We start from the raw sequence: 21,327 nt of genomic DNA on the forward strand, positions 1-21,327 counted from the left end.
GTGTCAACCTGGGTAATAGTAATGGTATGCAGAAGCTTATCAAGAAGGTGTCCTCACTTGGGAGAAGAGAGAGGAGAGTAGCCAGTCATCTGTCTCCAAGGTCTTTTTGGGTCTTCCTCCTAAACAGATGAAATTTTTACCCTCCTGATATGCAGCCCAATATTATTCTTCTTCTTATATATAGCAGGACCAAGGTGGAGAGTTGAGTTATATAGTCATACATATCATAGCACTACTTCATTAAGCTTATTAGCATATGCAGACATGTGAATTTTAAATTAGCCTTAGTCAAGAAAAAGTTACTTTTTGGCTATAGAGTCCTTCAAAATTTTAGTCATTCACTTTTGTTTCATTCTTCACATCCTATCTCCACAGGACCTCCTCCTTCAGTCAGCAAAGCCTTTCTTGATGTCAGCTATGTAGATCTCTATCTGCAAAGATAACACAGAATGTACACAATGTGTGCTGCAGATAAGAGGCCTTAGGCCTTGCCTGACTCCTTCAGGGATCATCATCCCACAGGAAGTCTGGAACAGCCAGTGCAGTCTTGATCCACTACAGCGACATGAAGTTTTTCAAATACGATACTCTAACATTCTTAATGCAGTTTTAGATATCTGAAAGTATTTGCACATTTATTCTGGCTGGTGAAAGAGTATGAAGGACAGAAAGTAGGATGACTCTTTTTTTTCCTGGAGATGGCAGTGAAAATGAAAAACACAGCATTTTGAAATGCTTGAAATTGCATTTATATAAACTGGGGGTTCTAAATAGAAACAAAATAGTTCATTCTTAGCGAATGAAAGAATTAATTTTACCCAAACTGTTAATTTTTCCCTAATTCTCATTGTCTAATTATAGTTGTGAAGGGGGAAAAAAATCCTTTCAGGCTGACCCAAAATAAATCTCTCACCCACTCTAAAGCTAAAGAAACAGTGTGAGGTATCCTCCATCTCAGATAGTGACTTGGGCATTTTGGAAAATGTGAGCAGCTACAGGAGGGGCAGATGAACAGGGCTTTAAGGAATCTGAGTATCACACTGGCAAGACCTTGGAGCTTTTCCCTCAGAGCGATGGGAGCAGAGCAACACAGAGATGAATGGGAGGACTGTGATAACCTACTTCCAAATTAGCCAAGTTGCTCAGAGGGAACAAGCTTTGCAGAAGGTCGCTGTGATATACACAGGACAAATGTTCTGCAGCCCAGAAAGCAAAGAACCAACCCTGCTTCAAAGAAATGACAATGAGCCAAGCAAGCAGAAAGAGCAGCAAGAGAAATACAAGCAGTGATCTTAATCACATTTCCCTACCGCATTTTTTGTTGCTGGAGGGTTTTCACCAGCTTCAACTGTAACGCTCAGACACTGATCAAAGATGGATATATTCTGTGGCCAGCATTCCCCAGCAATCAATGCCACCAGCACTACTCTCCTCATATTTACACAAAGTGACAACCACCTCAGAGTAAGTCCATCCACTTGCCTGGAACAACTAACATAAGAGAAGAGCAGAATGGACATTCCTATGGCAGCAACCACCACGAGAAAGGGAAAAAGGGGGAGAGCTGAAGACAGCCAGTCTTCATGTGGACATGAAAAAGGTCAACAGATCTGTCAAAAAGCTTATTGTGCCAGCAGGCTTGAAAGAGAGACTGCAGAATTCCTAAAAAGCAGGGTGCAATCGACACACAGCAGTCTCCAATCACTTTATTAGGCTAAAACTAATGGTGCTCTTTTGCACATATTTATGCAAATAAAGCAGAAAAATTAATGGCACAACTTAAATAAATACATTTTGATGGGGTTTATATCCTTTTTCAGAGCACTTTCTGGAAATAGTCCAACCTCTCACAGCACAGCACTTAAGGAGTGAAATATCTTCTTCAAAAAAAAAGAAAAACAAAACTGTGTTTAAGCACTTTATTATATTGGGGGTATTGCAGAGAATTTTATTAACAGGAATATTTAGACAAAGAGTAAAAATAAATGCAAATGGAAAAGGAGATATATTCATAATTCATTGTTATAAATAATCAAGCTGAAAAGAAAGCTTTAAGAGCTAGAGCCATTTGAGTCAAAATTATTGCATTGTCATGGGAGTTTGACCACTTCAGGTTTCTAACTGTGACCACTTGCTATGACTTGCTCGAAAATGAGCTCCAGAGCAGGAATTCTTTACAGCAGTAATCCCAAGAGTAGCACTGCACAATGACCAAAAAAAGTACATTGCAGTCTGGTCATAGATTATCCACAAATGAGAAACAAATAAACAACCCCCCACCACCACCAAAACAAAACACAGAAAAATCAAAAACAAACAAGCAAACAAAAGACAAAAGATGGAGATATCGAATGATTTCATTTTATTAACTGATTTCTTGTGTAATTTTTAGAGCTGTTTCCAGAATAAGGTTGATTAAATTTTCTGAAACACTTACTGGTTTAAAATAATGCCTTCTGTTCCCCAAAGCCAGAGAAAGATCTGCTCCTATAATGAAGCTTCAAATGAATGACAGTTTAGGGCTGTTTGTTAAGACACGGAAGAGTAACCATTTCTTATCATAATAATTCCCACACGCAAACTAGTAATTACCTTGCTGCAAAGCAGAAAAGTTACATGCTTACCAGGTTTTTTCCAAACTTGTCAAATTGGATGCAGATAAAGACAACACCTCTGGAGTTGTACAGATCTCAAGTGAGCTCATTCTCACAACCAGAAAATCAACTCCTGTGGTTTGGAGAGAAAAAAAAATCAGTTTTCTCAGCACTATGTGAGATTTACCATGTTCAAAGCCAATTCTCCCTGACAACAATTCCTTATTGCTAACAGAGGAGACTTGGAACACTTCTGTTAATATGACCCATTCCTTCAAAAAAAAATGAGAAGTGAAAGGAGTAAACCCAGGCTGACCAGGCAAGATATCAAGAAATAAAAATGTGATTATAAGACTGGAAGAAAAAGGAAGAAGGGGGAATTGGAAATTGTTATTAACTCTTAAGCATAGTATTAGCTCACCTTTACGTGCAGAACTGGTACAGTCAGACCCGGCCTACAAACTACTAGTCTGCCATTACTAGTTTTCCACCTAGTGACCAGTTTTGCAACCACATACCAATTTAGAGAGAGCAGTATGAGAGAAACACTAGCTTTGCAGATCATTAGGAAGATGCAAACAGCAAGCAGGTATGATGAGGTGCTAACATGTTGGGGATAAGGACATAAGAGACAGAACCATCAGCACAGCTGCCTAAGACTTTGGTGAAACCTAACCTTAAATACTGTGCACACCAATAGTGAACCCTAGCTAAAGAAAGATGAATTTAAATCAGAAAACACACAGTTCAGACCTGTTGGCAGGCAGTACCATCTCTTTTTTGCAGTGTGGTGGACAGTGTTTACTTCTCTGCAGATTTTGTGCATACCAACTGAAGAAAAAGAAAGGGAGCATAAGGATGTTTTTTTCAATGAGAGCGGCAAAACACTGTCAGAGATTGTGGAGAGAGGTAGTGACTGAACCATCCCTGGAAACAGTCAAGGTCAGTCTCTGAGCAACCTGATCTACTTGAAGATGTCCCAGTTATGGCAAGAGTGTTGGAGGACATGGCCTTTAAAGGTCATTTACCACCACCACCATCATTTACCACCCATTCTGTGATTCTATGATTTGCTTTTTCTTTATAAATAGCTCTGAAGATAGATCTCAAAGAAAGGGGAAAGAAGGTTAACATTTAGAGAGAAGCTCTTTAAGTTAAAAGCACTACATCAGGGTAAACTGCTGGTGAAGGAATTCTCAAAAGATTTGTAAACACTCCAGGAGTGAAGGTATCAAACCATCCTTCCACGTGGGACAGCAGGAAACCACATTGCACTTAGACAGGGCTGAATCAAACAGGGAAAGATGAGAGAAGTCCTACGGACAGAAAATACATTCAAGTGTACTCAAACAGGCAGCCTCCACCTCACTGCCGGGGAGCGTGGTGAGATGATGGGCAGCATAGCTGCGAAAGCTCTTCCTCTGAGATCCTGGAGACCCACCACGGAGCAGAGGCAACACGGAGCGTGTCAGTGCCCAAGTCACAGTATTAGTCTCAGTCCCGGGGCCAGTATGGCTTTGGCAGCCCAGAATTCAATCACAACCACGATAAGGACGGGGCTTTCCCCAGACCTTTTCAGACACCTACACAAACTCCCATCTCTGCTTTACCCTGTTTTCCCTAAGGATAAGGGTGTTCTGTCATAAAAGCCATATTAGACAGTGTCCAAGACTTGCGGATGCGGGATCTTGGGTATCACATGCCGGAAAACGACTCTGAAGCGGCAGCGTACGAGAAGGCACGGTACGCAACCACCGCCGGCTTCCCCGATAAGGCGGCCCCCTCGGTTCCAGCCGGAGTGGGACTGGAGCCTCACCTCCGATTCGCGTGCCCTGGGGCACGGAAAACTGCTCCGCTCCTCCGACGCGGTGCGGGGGGACCCCGCGACATCCCCGGGCAAGGGGCTGTGTCGGGGCAGTCCCGGGACGCTCCCCGGGGTTGCAAGCAGGCGGCCTCCCCAAAACCCTTCCTCCCCTGGGCGGCACGGGGGGGCGAGTCCCGGCGGCCCGGGGAGGAGCCCAGCGGGGCTGCCACTCGGGTCTCTCCCGGCGGGAGCGCAGCGCAGCCCAGCGATCGCCCGTGGCCGCGCCGCCAACTTTGCCCAGCTCCGGAGCGCTCCGAGGGCTGCGGGGGACGCAGGGGTCCGGGGCAGGGAGTTGGGCCGAGGGGTGCAGGAGGGGAGCCGCTGCGGGGCGTGGAGCGGGGTCGGGAACGCGGGGCGGCGGCGGCGGAGCCGGACAGGGGCGAACCCGGTGGGCTCGGAGCGTGGATCGGGGCCGTGGAGCTGCTTGTCGGGAGAAGTGGAGGGGCGGCCGGGAAGGGCAGGGCAGGGCAGGACAGGGAAGGGGCAGCGCATCATCCCGCTGCCGGCGGGACAGCCGGGCGGAGCGAGCGCCCGGGCGGGGCGAGCGCCGAGGGTCGCAGGTGCAGGTGCCGCCGCGGAGCTGAGGGGGGCGGTCCGGGGGCTGAACCTTCCCCGCAGGCCCGGGGCGGGGGCGGGGGCGCGGCGGCGGCCCCATGGGCGGCGGCGGGGGCGGCTCTGCGCGGGGCTTGCCCGCCGCCGCTGATGCCGCTGCCGCCTGCCCGCGAGGCGGCTGATGCGGGTGGCGGGGCCAGGGGAGGTGGCGGCGGCGGTGGCGGCGGCGGTGGCGGGGGGCTCCCGGCCATGTGTCGGCCGGGGGTGCGCGGGGTCCTGGGCCGGGCTTGCCTGCTGCTGCTGCCGCCCTGCGCGTTGGTGCTGGCGGCGATGCCCGGCTCCGCGTCCCACCCGCAGCCCTGCCAGATCCTGCGGCGTATCGGGCACACGGTGCGGGTGGGGGCCACCCACCTGCAGCCCCGCGCCGCCCCCTCCGCCGCCGCTGCCTGGCCCGGGGAGGTGCCGGGCGGGCGCCCCGAGGGGCCACGGGGTCGGCGGGCGGGGGGCGGCCCGGGGGGGGAGCGGCGGCCGCCCCCCTCGCCGCGGGAAGCGCTGCTGCTCGCCGTGTCCAACCTAAACGGTGTGCCCGGGCTGCTGCCCTACAACCTGTCCCTGGAGGTGGTGATGGCGATCGAGGCGGGGCTGGGCGACCTGCCCCTCTTCCCCTTCTCTTCGCCCAGCGCCTCGTGGAGCAACGACCCTGTCTCCTTCCTGCAGAGCCTCTGCCACACCGTGGTGGTGCAAGGGGTCTCGGCCATCCTTGCCTTCCCGCAGAGCCGCGAGGAGTTGCTGGAGCTGGACTTCATCTCGGCGGCGCTGCGCATCCCGGTGGTCAGCATCGTGCTGGGCGAATTCCCCCGGCGGAGCCTGGTAAGGATGGGGGGGGGGGACGGGACGATAGAGGCAGTGCCGTGCGCCCCCCCGGTACCCTGCGGTGGAGGATCGGGGTCTGACTGGGGGAGCGGGGCAGGGGTCGCGTTGGGAGGACTCAGACCGAGCTGTGGCCGGGGAGAAGTGCTCGGACCCCCGGCATCGCTCTTGGGTCCGTCCGTCCTCTGACTCCCCCTCCCGCGTTATCCCTGGCTCTCAGGCCGGGGGTGGCGCGGGAGAGGAATCCTCTGTGTGGAGAGACAGACAGAGCTCGGTGGCCCAAGCGAAGTTGTGAGCCCGAAGTCATACGCCACGTTAAGTTGTAAAGCACAGAGCAGAGAGAGGGTCCAGGGCACGCTTTGCAGAGCAAAGGTTGTTAAGGAAAAAAAAAAGGCTTAAACTACCTTTCAGGGTGTTTGTTACTGCTCTAAATGCAGTGGTCTGTCTGTGTATGGGCATTGTAGGTGGTTCGTCAGATGACGCTTCTCAGGGAAGTTGTGCACTTGTAACTTGACTTTGCACTGAGCTGCCTAAAGCGTCGGGGTTTTCTGTACTCATAGTTCATACGTCGCTGCTAGATCAGATTTTTGCGGGTTGCCCAGCTAAAGTAGTAGAAACTACAGCCTAGTCTGACTGTTTGTTTGGTTGTGTAACTAAAATAGTAGAAACTGAATTCATTGTGTTTGACAGTGTTAGGTACAAGTAGTAGAAGTATCCAAGAGGAGCTAAACTTTCTATCATACAGAAATGGCAACTTAGTGTTACATACTCTAGAAAAAAAGGTGATAGTTCGGTATTTTATAACTGTGTCTCTGATGCCAGGAGTCATTTCCGGTAAAATAGTTGAAAGAAGATGCTCTATTCTGTGTGGCCTGTGCAAGGGAAGTCCTAAATAAAGTGGTAGAAGCTGCCTTTTCAATAGCCAAGAGAAGCAGTTGTTTTATATAAAAAGGGATAGCTTAATATTGCTCTCAAAATCTAATCAGAAAAAAATATTACCAGCTGAATTTTCTTTGCAAAAGCAAATGCAATTCTCAGCCTGGATCTCTGTTAGATTTCTATGGGACTTTTTTGCATATTAGATCGTGACAGAAAAGAGAGCTCCTAGTCTGTAACTGAAGATGTGACTTCTGTGTGCTGGCCTGAATCACAGAATGGTTTCTGTCGGAAGCGACCTCAATGACCATCTTGTTCCAGCCCCTGCCATGGACAGGGACACTTTCCACAAGACCGGGTTGTTAGAGCGCCATCCTACCTGGACTTGAACACTTCCAGGGTTGGGGCATCCACAGCTTCTTTGGGTAACCTGTTTCAGTGTGGCACCAACCCTAAACTAACCTTGCCCTCTGCCAATTTGAAGTCGTTGCCCCTTGTCCTGTCACCATATCCCCTTGTAAAAATCCCCTCTCCCGCTCTCTTGTAGCCCCTTTAGCTACTCAGCTAGTTTTCTCTACCTTAGCAAAACCAGTGTAACCCAGGTCTCTCAGAAACTCAGGGCGATCAGTGCTACCAAATGCATTTTCGGTGCCAGTCGTATCCAAATTTGCTCAGTTACATCTACCAGCTTTGCAACTGCACTCGAAGTGGTACTGGATACAGCAGCCAAAGCTTCCTGAAGATCAGATCCTGAATCCAGCATTTCCGTGCTCTGTCTCTTAGAATTATTTTCTCTTCCGTCTTAGATATGGATCTAAGTTCATCCAAAGCATCTTCATCCAAGATGTGTTAAACACATGCAGCACAGGTTAGATTCATTGCTACTTTTCACAGCCTTCAAAACTCCTACTAAATTTTCAAATTGTTCTCAGCAGGGAGCCAAGTGGATCAGTATATCCAAGTCTAGGTTTTGTTCTTAAGCAGACTTTACGAGGCATTTTCTTCAGTGACAGTGAAACCAATGCCTGACATTGAACCTATGCTGAATAGAGTCCGGTTTTTTTTTTCCAGCTGAGCTAAAAAAATTACTTTTCAAAGCTCTGTGAATTTAAAAAAAAAATTCAGCTTTACTCAAAGGCCAGCAGGTAATACAAGTCTGTTAGTCTCTCAAGATTGGCCTGGAAAAGCTGACATCTTTCTGAACACTCTTTTTCTTATTTTCTCTTAATAAATACCATTTTAAGGCTAACTCTGGAGGCAGTGCTCTAGCAGCCTTACCTTACATACTTCCTAGAATTACAGGCTTTCCAACAGCATACTGGACATGGAAGAGCCTGGAGATGTTGGCCTCAGCAGCCTCTGCTGTAGGCAAGGATTCTGTGTCACTCACAGTCCGATGTTGGCATGAAATTAACATGCCATGGACCTCTCATCTTCCCAACTCTACAGCCCTGACGCTGCAGATTGGCTGCTTCTGCTGCGTGGTGATTTTAGAGGAGGCAAATGTAAAAGACATCATTGTAGATGAGACAGATTTGGCTGATAGGCCCAGACAGGAAGAGAAGACTGATACCCAACCCTGATTCTGAATTGGCACCCCTGGGGTCACCATGCCCACTGACTCTTGGGCAGAGCGTTCTCCCTCCCACAAAACCACTGCAACACACCCCAGAGGGCTGCCTGCAGTTAGTTTTCTTCCAGGCAGGGATAGAAGCAGACCCAAAACCTTTTTGCCCTTGAAGAGCATTTCCCATTGTCTGCATTGCAAATGTGCTAACAAACCCAGTGTTCTCATACTGCTTCTCCTCAGCAGTCAAATGTTTCTGGGAGATGGTTTTAATACAGTAATATCTAGCAAGGTCTCATTTTCCACATTATGCCAGGACAGGAATGTACATATGCAATGTTTTGTACTTCTGCTGAATGTTAACATTATTCCTTCATGCAGAAGGCTATAATTGGCAACTGTTTGTTGTACTTGAAAAGCACGTTGATCTTTGAGCAAATCTTCCTTAGCATGGCAAAAAGCAATACTTAAAATGAAAAGGAAGATAAGGATCCGGAACTAAAACACATTTCAGTAATGCTGCCCGTTGTCTCTGTGATATTTGATGACATACTGCAAACATGTAACAACAAGAGGAAATACAGTGTCACAGATGGGCAACTACAGTCATCTAAGATACCTAGAGACTGTGTTTTCAAAAGTTTTGTGGTTGTTTGAGCATCTTTAAAAATTCATTTATCATTAAAAAAAAAAAATCAAAAGACAACAACCATCACAAGGTGTGATACTGCACTTGTTCCTCACAAGTAACAGCTTATTCTGGAGATTCAGGATTGTGTATGGTAGAACACACATATGGCTTCAAGGGAGGATACAAAGAGTAAAATGGGACACCCTTTTTTTATATTTATTTGTGGTTTAATTACTAACATAGACTAACAGGAAATCCAGACACAGTTGTGACCTGGAAAAAAAGCTGTTTACTGTTCCCAGTTTACTGTCACTCTGGTAAATTTTCACATTCAGTAAGCAAAAGTAACAATTTAGCACTGTCATTCAGCAAACAAAAAAACCACTGGATTTCTTTACTCCTACATGATTGCAAATTGCGTGAAGCTTTGACAGCTCATTATTTTGGAGACAGCAGCTCACAAGCAGTGATGCCGTTCAGGCAAGTTTGTGACCCCTTATATATCTTTATATGAAGGGAGGCATTTTATTTTTTCATTCCAAGATTGCCAGTGTCATTAATAATATTCCCAAGAATGGAACAGAGGAAAAGATCCAGGGAACGTGAACCATAAATAAATACAGTGATATTGCTACATTTCAGAGCCAAGAGACTGGGAAGAACAGCCCATAATATCTATTTTGTGGGTGATAGCATCACAAACACAGGGGACATCATGTTTGCAGCAGTGTTCTCTGAACTTAAGGGAATATTTTCAGTGGGTTTCACATAAATCAGCACCTCTGATGTCCGTTAACATGAAAAGGAATCTTTTCACAGCAATGAAACAGAATAAAGTAGTTGCAAATCATCAGTCCCTGCCTAGCCAGTCTGTGCTTTATCTGGCTTCCCAAGGAACTGAACTGCAGCACTGCTGATTACTGCTATGACTTCAGAGGGGGTCAAAAGAATAAATAAATCAGGTCAGAGTTTTAGGTTAAACTATGACTTTCCTAGGGAAGTAGCAAGCTCAGCCTCAGAACAGATGCCGTAAAAAGAAATTGACCATAAACTTTTAAATTTTGTTTGTTTGTTTTTGAAGTAATTGTTTGTTTTGTTTTGTTTTTAACAGCTTTCTAGTTTATGTATATCAAACAACACATGGTGGGGAATTACAGATCTTTCCCTTTTGGAAATAGACAAGAATACCACTGTGAGTACAGTACCCTCAGAAGTCACACTAATCTGCAAGACACTGGCTATGTAGTGCACCAGTGAGGGCAGGCAGAAATTACACCAAGGGGATGGAGATGTGGAAAAAAGGCTTCTGTCCAACTAAATGCCCAAAGACATTTCTTTCTTTCCTCCTTCAAGCCAGAATTGCAGTTAGATGGGAAAAAAAGTTTTAATAATTTCATTTTCCAGCAAAAAAATGCAACACATGCTTGGCTGCAGGCTTCAGTAATCCAAATGATCATTGCTGATCTGTTTTAATCCAGATGTTGGAGGTTTATACTAGTTACTGTGTAGATTAGGAATATGTGTTTAGCAACCCTCCCCACCTCGTACTGAGTAAACAGTGAGGCACATACCTTTCGTACACTTCAAGAGGGTTTATGAGTGGTGCCGTGAGAGGAAACAAGGATAGAAATTGGGAGGACATGCAAACAAATGTCCAGTTGCTTCTCTTTCAGCCAGAGGTCTCAGTGCAATTTTGCTCATGGTGAGCTTTTGAAACTTGGATAATTTAGGTCACTGATCTGCTATAAAGTCAGAGCCCTTTTACATTTCCAGCTCATGTAAAAAAAGCTTGGTACAACTAACAGTTTTGCTCCATAGCTAGGTATCCTGTAGAGCCATTAATTCTTTTGAACACAAAATTTTGAATACTGCCGCATTTTGCTGGCAGCCTTGTGGTCCTAGCATCATACCAGAGGTCTCCTCATCCTAAGTCCTGTTTGAAAAAGCATTTGCACAGCATTTACTAACTGGTTCAGCCTCCTACCTCTCAGAGGCTTTTCCCCAACACTGTATGTTGTCCTCGAGTTGTTACTTTGAAAATGATTTTACTTATACTCTTATGTTGTGTTGACTGTTGTCAGCTGTGAGAGTATTGCAGTTTTCAGGGTTGGTTTGTGTTGTCAGCTGAAGCCAAACTCTCTGTTGCCTTTAAGTTCATAAACAATGTGTGTTGAAGGGAAACAACTCCTTGTTTATATTCTTATCTGTTGTCGGAAAGCCCTTGAGTCTTGTGGAAGTGATTTGGTATAGCATTTGTGAGTTGTATTGGTACCTTACATATTTTGTATATTTTCTCTTTGTTTAATGCTCAGGGTCTGTTCCTTCTGCGTGTTGTACTCTTGATGATATCACAGGTTACCTTTGTAACATAAACTGTCAGAGTCATCATAAATGCTACTTAAAACACCACTAAAAATACCCAGTCCTGCAGACCAGAGCATGGCAGCCTACATACCAAGGGGGAACTTCTTTAAGGATAGTTCCACTGTCAACAGGCTTTGCATGCTCAGAAGCGTAGGACAATGAAAGATGAAAAAGGAACTAGTCTCTTTATTGAAGTTACAATCTTTAAGGAGAATTCAGTTAATCACAGCTGCAAAAGATTTATTTCCAAAATGCAGTAAGTGGTGAGAATATTTTTATTTCGGTTCTCTCCTCTGGATACTTAATTTTGAAGTCCTGTTGAGACAGAAATGGCCAGAACTCCACTGGGATACCACTCTTTTAGAGCTGGCCAGAAACAAGATTTTCTCATTCCCCATCCCATGCTGATTCTCTGAGTTAAGCTGAGTTAACATCAAATTTAATACCATATGTGGTATTTTCTTCTGTGTTTTTTTTTCTTTTTTCCTGTTCTGGGTGCTCACAAAGCAATGTTTTCCTCACTACTGTACTGGAGGAGGTCTTTCATAACACACTGAACAAACTCCTGTCGATAATTAATAATTAAAATATGACATAATTGATTACTTCTTTACTGAACAACAGGCACTATCAGAAGAAACATCAAAGACTACTTAGCATAATCCACTAAGTAAAAATTAAAATTTGGCCTAAAGTAGGCAAATTTAAAGACAACTTTCTATCAGACACTATACAAATACATGAGTTACTGTACAGAACAGATGATTAACAAACAAAAGTAAGTTGGGGTATTCAATGTAATTTCCCGCAAGAATTTGTCCATGAAAGGCATTTTTGTCTTTCCACAAAAATGGAAGCAGAGCTAGGGAAACGAGAAAACAACAAAGAATCTTCTAATGTGTTATGTTATTCATTACAGTGTTCATGATTAAATTCAAAGACTACTTACAAATGTTCTCATTTAGGTTTTATTTAATGAATTATTCACTATTTAAGCCCATGAAATATTGAAAACACACAGTTTTAGAACTTTAGGCTATGTTGGATCTCATGGCTAGGCTTCACGAACGAAGATTTGGGAAGGCACTATCCACATTTGCTACAGGCACGCTGGTGGCTTATGAGGCCAATACGTGACAGACATATCCGATTGCAAAAGGCACAACAGAAAGACTCCTTAGATGGTGTAATCTGCAAGACACGGTTCTTTCTGCGTTGCCTTTTTTCCTCGAGAGTGATCCTGCGTGTGTTCTCAAAGGAGACAGCTGCGTTATAGATGGTGTGTCTCCAGGCCTCCTGATTTGAGGCCAGAGTAGACCAGTTATGGTGATCAGTATGGCCAAGGCTGAGATGTTGTTTCAGGGAGTCCTTGTATCTTTTCTTCGGGGCTCCTCTCATGCGGCAGCCAGTGGCAAGTTCACCATAGAGCAGGATCTTAGGGAGGCGGTGGTCCTTCATCCTGGAGACGTGCCCTGCCCATCGCAGCTGCATTCTCAGTAACATGGCCTCAATACTTGTGACAGCTGCTTGCTCTAGTACAAATGTATTGGTCACATAATCTGACCAGCGGATGTTAAGGATTGTACAGAGGCAGCGTTGATGGAAGCGTTCTAGGAGACGCAGGTGGTGGCGGTAGATGACCCATGATTCGGAGCCGTATAGGAGAGTAGACAGCACTATGGCTTTGTAAACACCAATCTTGGTGCTTTTCTTCTAGTTACAGTTTATCCCATGTTCTATTGTTTTCCTCTGTGGATTCCCACATAATTTTTAAATGTGAAAGAAAAGCAGACATAACTTGACTAGAATTTACATGTTATTGTAACCAGCATAAAACTGGAAAAAAAAAGCAGTTTCTTTCAAAAATCTAGATTTACCTTCCAAGAAAGAATCAGACTGTAAATCTATGTTTCTGTAGATCCTACTGAAGGGTTTTTAAAGAGGGGAAAGGTTGTCTTCTCAGCTTGGTTGAACCAGAGAGAGTGCACCAAATTTCACTGCAATACAAATAGCTGTGCATTTCAGTGTTTGTTCTGAACAGCTGAAAGAATCCAGAGAAAAGAGAAGGAAGAAAACAAGAAGAGGAAGCAAGAAAACTAGAAATATAAAAGTCAGTGATACAGGGAGACAGAAGGAAAAAATAAGCTGAATTGAGAAGAGAAAGAAGAGATGCCCCTCCTTGTCTCTTTAGTGTTTGTGATTCCAGATGCATAAAAGCAAGAAAACTGTATTTTTTAGGAAAGGACCGTACACAGAGCTGAGATCACGAAGCACAGGGCGAAACTACTTGCGCAAATCAGGGTTGAATTAACAGGGCTTTCTTCATCCCTGGCTAAGGATGGTTACTTCCAGTGAGTAATACGTGCCAGAAGAAGTATTTTGCCCCTCAAAAGTGCACCGTCTTTGTTGCAGACTTCTCAGGAAACTGCTGAAGCCAACATCTAGGAAACAGTAAAGGGAACAGGGATTAGGTCAAAGGTAGCAGTCCCCCTGCTGGAGGGACTTCTTGGGAAGGGTGTGAGGCCTTGGTGTCGGTGGGTGTGATTTGTGGAAGCCTTTTTTCAAACTTGGTGCTGGGATTATGGGAAGAGAGATGCACCAGGGCATCTCTGGACATTGCCCCTCCTGATGCTTCTAGACCCAGGGTCAGACATCTTCTGGTTAGGATTTCAGAGTGCCAGGAGTCAGACCAAGGTCGCTGGGATACACACAGCATCATTCCAATAGATACGCAGAAGGGATTTCCTAATGAATGGGGGCAGGCTCGGGCACAGTGGCTTTAGGATTTGAGCTTTGGACATCAGCAACTGCTCTTTACTTCTGGTCTGGCCCTGAGGATCTCCTCATTTTCCCCAAAACTCTGTCAATCAGCCAAATTTGTTCTCATCACCATGGGGAGAGGATGTGCAGATGGTGGAAGTAGCAGCAGAACTGGAAGAAAGATTTAAGCTTGAGTAGGCAGCTCTGATAGATGATTCATTTATTAAGGGAGTCACAGTCAAGCAGAGCTGTTTGTGCAAGGGACTCCTCGTCAATGTGACTCAGAAGTTCACAATCTGGCCCCAAGTGCTTCATAGCTGTCACAGCAAGCTAATAATATTGCTTCTGGCAATTATGGACAGTTCCATTAAGAACTGAGAAGGCATACCACAGTGATTGTTACGTGTCACTTTTGTGGGGCATTGCAACCAAACATTTGTGTGCAGCTGGCCTTGGGACTTAGATTTGGCTGTAGACAGGGTTTCAAAGCAGGCCTGATGTTCACTACTCAGTCCTGAGCTCTCTGTAGTTCCATACAGCCCTTGACGAGCATCTTGCATCCCTGGAGCACAAAACACCCTGTTGGTACAAGCAGGAGTGTGTGCCACCCCCACACCAGGCAACCGTCTCTGTCCCTGCTATCTGTCAGAGGGCTGGGATATGGTGCTGAACCTCTTAGATATGCCCTGCTGCAGGAAGGGTGAGCTGGAAGAGCCCTCAGAAGCTGACAGGAAGGTTTCCAGGTGGCACCAGTTTGAGAAGGTCTGGTGTTCAGTGTGCTAGCTAATTAACTTCTATCCAAAATGTTTCACTCGCTGGAGTTTGTGTGGCATCAGGGTACAGATGGAGGGGTGGAGGAGTGAAGGTGAGCACAGGTGCACCCTCAGCTGACACGGAAGCACAGTAAACAGGGAAATTACTGTGATCATTTGATTCTAATTACTGTATAGGAAAAATCAAATATTAGGGGATTCAGAAGCAGGCATCATTTTTCCCTTTTCTTTTTACGGTATTTTTATTACTTTTTTGTTACCAGCTTTCATCTGTTTCCAAAGCCTGTTTTAAAATGTAGAAAGTATTTGAAAGGCATTATAAAAATCTATGAATATGCTGCACAGGCATATTTTAAACTCTTAGTATTTCCCTAAAGGCATGATATTCCACTTCCAGCTTTTTTTAAGACTGTGAAGGAAATGATTGCCCATGCTGTTCATAAGACATTTTGCAAGGCTTTCTAACTTAAGACAGAGTTAAAAGACAAGATAGATCTTCAAGCATCAACTGAGATTTTAAAAATGAAGTTTTGCATTTGTATCAAGGAAAGAACTATTAGACATAGCAAATAATAAGCAGAAAGTGCAGCTGATTTATGCATTAGGCTCTCTCGATGATGCTATTGATAAAGCAGTTGCGTTATACTCATCTTGATAGCGTACTCACTCAAACTGGCTTAAAAAGATCTTTTTTCTTTTTTTGCAAATCAGATGAAAAGTCGGTATTATTGAGTTCACAGTTTGTTAATTTTCCAGTGCTATTTTAGGTGAAAGCAAAATTATTTATCACTTTCTCAGCCTGTAAGGCTCACTCATATGTATAAGAGCTTTCTGTAGGACAGCAGTTGTTTTTAAGAATTTTCTGTACTCGAGCATGAAAAATGGGTAAAACAGATCTAACCTTTACTTGGAGCTGATACCTGCCCTCTTTGGAGAGTGGAGTGAACGTGTTTTAGCTGTGATTTATATTTTCTTACTACACTAATAGCATGAAGGGCATTGCCCTACATTGGAAGGGCAACAAGGTAAAGGGGCTACGTGCCTCAGTTTCCTCTGTTTAAATTATATGTGATAGGTCATAAACTATAGAGCTCTGAGGGGACAAATACATACCAAATAATACCGTTGAGGCAAACATAGGTGAATAGTTTAAGCAGAAAGCATTGCTCTTTTTTGTTTAAGCATTGAGAGATGAAAAGTTCAGGTGTCACTGCATCTTCCATCCCTGGAAGTGTTGAAGGCCAGGTTGGAAGGAGCTCTGAGCAACCTAGTGTGGTGGAAGGTGTCTCTACCTGTGGCAGGAAGGTTGAAATGAGATGATCTTTGAGGTGCCTTCCAACCCAAACCATTCTATGATTTTATGATGCATAGAATTGTCTGCTACAGAGCTAATGGCAGGGAAATAGCAAAACATGGCATCAGTGTTTGTTCCTTAGAGATTCAGGGAGAAAAAAAAAAAATCTAATAATCACCTCTTTAAAAGTTACTATCAAAATATATCAGTATAGAAATAGGCTGGAGAGGCTGGTATGGTTAACAATACTCCTGTGGCCTCTGATTACGAATCTTGCATCAGCAAACAACACAGGGAAGCCAAAATGATGATTATTCAGTCAGCCCTATGATCATCTTTTTATACATATGAATTATTTACATAGTACAGAGTGATTACAAGCTTGCTAATTGAAACCTGTTTTTTAACTTCAGTTATACCGTAAGATTTCTTCAGAGCATGTAATCCTTCTAACTACTTTTCTTTCATGTTCCTTATGTCATATTTTGTTTAACGTTATCTTTCATTGTATAAATGGAAAATCCCTCAGTGTGGAATACTTGTGGGAAAGGATTCCTTCACACTGAGAGTTTCTTTTAAGAAAGAGAGATAGGTGATTGGTCTGTTTTGAATATTGATGCCCAGAATCCCCAGGAATCCTGAAATTTTTTTCAGATACACTACTTACCTGCTCTTCCACTTTCAGTGTGGCATTCCCATTTCATCCTTTCTTGATCTTGCCCATTTGTGTTTGTTCTGAGGTCTCATCTTCCACTGTAGTGTAATACAAATTCTGAACTTACAGAGTCTAAACTGCAGAAAAAGACTGCAAGGCGCTATTGTGATACAAATGATCAGCAACATAAATTGCTCATCACTCACTGTTCATTACATTCGCTGAAGAGCACCAAAAATAAGACACTTATTTATAAATAGCTCAGCCTGCTAGATTCCAGTGAAACTCAGTTTCATATCTTCCCACCATTTTGACAGTGCATATAAATATGTAACATGTAGTTATGTGGAAGTTGGCTGTGCCATAATGTCCTCCATGGGTGTTCACAACCCTTGTAGGTTTACAGGGGAAGAATAAGTGGCAAATTTAGACCTGCAGTGGGATGCAGCAAACCACATGATTAGCAGCAGAAAGATGCTTTGTTTGATAGAAAATGGGGGCTTGTTGCCCAGATCATACTGCCCTTGTATTCCTCCTCAGAAGTGCACTTTAAGAAGGAAATGAAGTGAGAATTCACAGTGAATAATACATCTGATAATCACACTTTTTTTCTGCCTGGAAACCACCTGAAACTTCTTGAACAAGCATGAACAACATAAGCATTATGAATGACAGCATCCCAGAGCCTTCCAAAACATCACTGAGAGTGCTTCCTTTTACTTCACTGGCTTTGAATACATACCAGCTCAAGATACAGTTTTGATTTTTTGGCTAAGCCACATGATTTTTTTGGTTTTTTCAGTCCAATCAATACAGGAATTGCAGATGGAAGTGGAATCTGGAACTTGAAAAGACTGCAATTGTTTGGGTTTGCTATTCATTTTCTATAAGCATTTGTCCTAGTGTAATTTGATTACTGGAATGTTCATGAAATGTTGAGGAGAACAAGAACAAGAAAGCAAATAATTTCAGTCATGTGAGTGTCTGCATGTTGCTTCTGATACCATTGCCATCATTAAAAAAACCCAAACCCATATATTCAGACTTCATTTACATGTGGTATAGTTTTGCTTTGAATGAGGAGCTAGTCCAACAGGATTTGTGGCTTCTTGCTACAATACTAAAACTATTTTCATAAGCAAACTTAAGCCTTCTATCAACTCCAACCTTTAGTTTTACCTGAATTTGCCTTATTTTCACCAAAGTTTTCCTTTCACTTAAAAATCTATAGAAAGCTATTCACTAACTGTTACCAAGAATAATTCAGATAATTCATCTTTTTGTGGATCCATATTATGCCAGCACTATGAGAGCAAATATATGTCTTCCAAGAGTTATACAAAATTTTTACAATCTTATTGGAGAATAATAACCAACAAAATAATTTATTACTGTGATTTATTCTTCGGTAAGAAGGGAAGAATGACTCTGCAGTCTGACCACTGAACAAGGGACTCAAATGGGAAATTCAGTCATATTTAGTACAGTTAAAACCATGTGGGAAAAAACACTGGGATGAGGATTCTACCAGTCCTGGCATGGAGAAGTCCAGATGTATTTCTCTGCTTTGTCAGAAGTTTCATGTGGAAGGTTAAAAGTTGCCAAGGGTTGTCAAAATCATCCATGACCCATTGTCTGTCTGTAAATGATGATTGTCTGACGTGACGATGATGTGGTTGCCACTGAAACTATTGTGTGGTTCTGCAGCATTCATCCTTTTTTTAAGTCTTCACACTTCTTTGCCTGGCCACCCACCCCTGGTTTCACAGTCCACATGTATGTCAGTCAGTATGCTCCAGCGTGTATAAAACCTTCAGTCATCTCAAGACCACTCTCCAAATGTTGCTTACCTTTCAGAAAAGACAAGCAAACCTTTAACAGAAGATCTTGGTTTCTGTGAGTCTTCCTCTGTTGCTTTTATTCTCAGTGCTGGCTGATTCTTTCACTCCAATTTACCAGGTACCGCACAGAATACTCCTGGTGTATCAAAGCAAATTTTGCAACACAATTCATAGCTTATGATTTTAAGCTTCTTTAGTTTTATCCCAGGTCATTGAATTGTATAGAAGTATAATTCTACACATTACTACAATAACTGTAATATATTCTCCATCCTTGGAAGTCTCTAAGGCCAGGTTGGATGGGGCTTTGAGCAACCTGGTCTAGTAGAAGGTATCCCTGCCCATGGAAGGGGACCTTAGAGTTCCTTCCAACCCAAATCATTCTAGGATTCTAGATTTCTATATCTTTTGGAGAACTGACCAAGACCTGCATTCAAGTGCTAGTATCATATAAACAAAACTGAAATATGGAAAGAAAAAAGAAACAACATTCCTATGTCTTCAGGGAATACACATTTTTTATGATTATTTTTATCAGAGGTTCTCTCTCCCTGCAGCAGTACCATTTCCTGCAGAGACAGCAGTTTTGATCATATGTTCTTGCCAAACTTACAGGAGTGGTGATCTGTCTTCCCTTCCTTCCAGGTTGTCTGGGGGAATTAGATACTCCTCTGCAACACTTCCCCTTGTTCAGAGCGTTAAAAAGAATCACGGTGCCGAAAAAAGTTGATGTGGGTTCCTCGTCCCCAGCCTTGGTTCACCAGACTCTGCAGAGTCATTGCGGATTATTTGCATGGAGATGGATAGATGCAAACATCCTGCTGAGATTAGTGAGACATGACGTGCCTGTACTTTGTTGAAAGCGCTTATCCATCCATATTAAACTCCCAGGGCATGCTTCATTTTCACTGGTTCTTACCCTCTCCTTTAGGAGAAAACAATCACCCACTCAAGGAGCAGAAATAGTGCATGACTAACTATGTCACGGAACAGATGATTAACACTAAGTAGTTTGTGCAAGCTGTTTGCAAACAATCCATGTGCAGACAATTATGCTGAAGCAATTTTGTGAATACCTAACTCAGTGTATTTTGCATAACTCAGGACTGGCTCTTAGATCATTAAGTTCATAACTTCTGTCTTGTTTGTTAAATTCATGAATGTCATTACTTCTTCCTAGTCCCTAGAACTGGTAGTGCTAGACTTGACTGTGATATTAGTCTTGTAAAGCTGGACAGGCAAAGACTGTTGGAGGGATGGTGGCTCCAGTGACTGAGGTGCTGTTCAAGAGGAGTTACAGCTCCTGTGCTTTTAGGGTTTCTAAGTGACTTATAAGTTAACTTTATAAGTGCACAAGAGGGCAGACTATGCAGACAGATCCATTAATACATCTGATACTTTCAGATTTGCAGCTACACAGATAAAGATGCCATTTGCCCCAGCTGCATCTGGATGACCCACAGACCTGACCAGAGATTGGTCTGGCTGCCCCAGCTCACAGGGTTCGTTACTGGGAGCTGAGGGCCTTTTTGTCATCTGCAATAGTTCATTAGCCATCTTCAGGGTCAAAGAGTTGACTTACAAAGAGCATTGCATCCATAGACATCATCCTGTGGATGAGGGTGGGGAGAGCTGAGCTGTGAGGAAGAAAGCATGTTGTATGTCCGTGGGAAGCTCATACACAGACAAGAGTTTATTGATTCATTTGGTTCAGAGCATTTGGGAGCCTTTTGACTCACAGAAATGTGCAGGCCTAGCAGATCCCAAAGCTCAAAGCTCTTAAAAAAATAAATTAAATACCCAATATACTTGGGTAATTGGTGCTCTACAATGAGTCTACTGGTGTTTCAGCAGTCACAGAGTTTGGCAAACCCTACTGTCCTAGTTAAAACAGCTGGGACCAGTTCATCACTGTGTGGGTGTAACCCAAACTGTGTATTCTACACCCTCCATGTCATTGCCCAGGAACTGTTAACAACAGACCATTTGCAGCAGCTGCCCAGAGCACTCCTGACCCCTCAGGCTATAAACTGGGTGTTAAGAGGCCTGTGAGATAGGAGGATGTTCCTGTCCTCACATGCACAACTCACAATCACCCATTGTGGAACTCCCCGCCCTGAGGGAGGTACTGGGATTCCTGCCTGAACCTGAGGGTATATAATCTTGGGATCTTGGGACTTCTGGTACCACTCGTGAGATCCAGAGGAGGACCAGAACCTCGACCAGACTGTGACCACCACTCTCAACCAGACTGAGATCACCACTCTCGACCAGACTGCGACCATCACTTGCACCAACAGGGGTTTTTTTCCTCACCTTTTACTTTTGGACTCAGGGGACCACGTGGGGCTCAGGACAGGGGCCAATGAACACCACTCTGTTCATGCCCCAGGGTGCCGGGTTATACATCTCGGGTTTTGTGGGCTAAATCCAATTGTTTGTCTGTATTATTGTATTATTTTTATTAAATTGTAATTCTGATTTATAATCTCTTTTGAATTGGGTTAATTTCTCCTGCTGGTTTACCTTTAAACCAGCACACCTACATAATTCTAAACAGGAGATATTTTATAAGGGGGGATTATAAGATATTACTTTATAATAGGAGGATATGGAGGCAGTGGAAATTCAAAGAAATTGCAACAGAGAAGGTAGTGCCAGTATTGAAAATTAGATTTGTAAAGGC

At 43.8% G+C, this 21,327-nt stretch overlaps 1 protein-coding gene across 2 annotated transcripts in view; it reads left to right on the plus strand.

Annotated features, from left to right (window-relative positions):
• Positions 1–4,822: 4,822 nt before the first annotated feature.
• Positions 4,823–21,327, plus strand: part of GRIN3A (glutamate ionotropic receptor NMDA type subunit 3A) — a 67,793-nt gene continuing 51,288 nt past the window's right edge. The window contains exon 1 of one of the 2 annotated variants that reach the window (XM_032675545.1): positions 4,823–5,880. In XM_032675545.1, coding sequence (XP_032531436.1) covers positions 5,161–5,880 — 720 coding nt within the window. In that variant the 5' untranslated portion in view covers positions 4,823–5,160. The remainder of the gene's footprint in view (positions 5,881–21,327) is intronic. The other variant, XM_032675544.1, reaches the window with a different exon arrangement.

The sequence above is a fragment of the Chiroxiphia lanceolata genome, chromosome Z (assembly GCF_009829145.1).
Source record: "Chiroxiphia lanceolata isolate bChiLan1 chromosome Z, bChiLan1.pri, whole genome shotgun sequence".
NCBI classification, from domain to species: domain Eukaryota; kingdom Metazoa; phylum Chordata; class Aves; order Passeriformes; family Pipridae; genus Chiroxiphia; species Chiroxiphia lanceolata.